This window comes from Pteropus alecto, unplaced genomic scaffold (assembly GCF_000325575.1).
Source record: "Pteropus alecto unplaced genomic scaffold, ASM32557v1 scaffold166, whole genome shotgun sequence".
Lineage (NCBI taxonomy): Eukaryota > Metazoa > Chordata > Mammalia > Chiroptera > Pteropodidae > Pteropus > Pteropus alecto.
In genome coordinates, this window is record NW_006439757.1 from 4,024,374 (window position 1) to 4,025,237 (window position 864).

Here is an 864-nt window from a genome sequence, read left to right on the forward strand (position 1 = left end):
TGTTTGCTTTCATTTGCTACAAGCTTTCAGATAGAAGTAAACTTTTCAAAAACAATATCGCCTTTACTCTGGATACATTTGAAAAGCCATAACATGATTTCTTTTTCTTTCTTTCCCCCCTCTCTCATTTAAGATGATCTTGAGTGATGCCATGAGGAACAAGACGAGGCTGTCAATTACAGGAAGTACTGGAGAAAATGGACGTGTTATGGGTCCAGAATTTTCAAAAGCAGTGCATGCTGTCCCTTACGTGAGTCCTGGCATGGGAATGAATGTCAGTGTGTGACTGATCTCTCGTGATTGATAAGAACCTTTTGAGTGCCTTACACAATGGTTTTCTTGTGTGTTTATTGTCAAAACGGTGAGAGGCATCCAGTATCTTGAAGACTTTTCTTTCAGCCAAGAATTCTTAAACGTGCAGAAGTCATCTTGAGTTGTAAGGAATGGTTAATTAAAAACACAACATCCTTTTCTACTCCAGTTCCAGCTGAAGCTTGGTGGACATGCACAGCTAACACGGAAGTACTCTAATTTAACTGAAGTCTTTGTACAGACAACAAACCTGTTTCTGCAGCCACTATTGTTAGTCTCTTGATTCATAATGACTTAAGCACACTTGACATCAACTGCATCAAGATGTGACATGTTTTATAAGAAAAAGAAAAAAAAAACATTGAAAATTAAAAAAAATATTTTTAGGTATTTTCACAAACTGGCTTTTAAATAAATTTGCTTCCATATGGGTTGGAGAAGACAAAAAACAAACTGAGTGGGAAGTGATTATACAGGCTTTAGGTATCAGTTCTGTATTTTCCAAAGCCAAATATGTAAATGCTAAGGAAAGATAACAAAGAAAAGATTCAA

The 864-nt window shown here is 36.1% G+C and overlaps 1 protein-coding gene across 4 annotated transcripts in view; it reads left to right on the top strand.

The window, feature by feature from the left end:
* GRIA2 (glutamate ionotropic receptor AMPA type subunit 2) overlaps positions 1–652 on the top strand; it is a 122,159-nt gene extending 121,507 nt beyond the window's left edge. The window contains exon 16 of one of the 4 annotated variants that reach the window (XM_006916997.1): positions 134–385. Coding sequence is in view for 1 of the 4 variants with exons in the window: in XM_006916993.1 (XP_006917055.1) it covers positions 134–286 (153 nt within the window). In the remaining 3 variants the exon portion in view is untranslated. Of the gene's footprint in view, positions 1–133 lie in introns of all 4 variants that reach the window. The other 3 variants (XM_006916996.1, XM_006916995.1, XM_006916993.1) reach the window with 3 other exon arrangements.
* Positions 653–864: the final 212 nt, after the last annotated feature.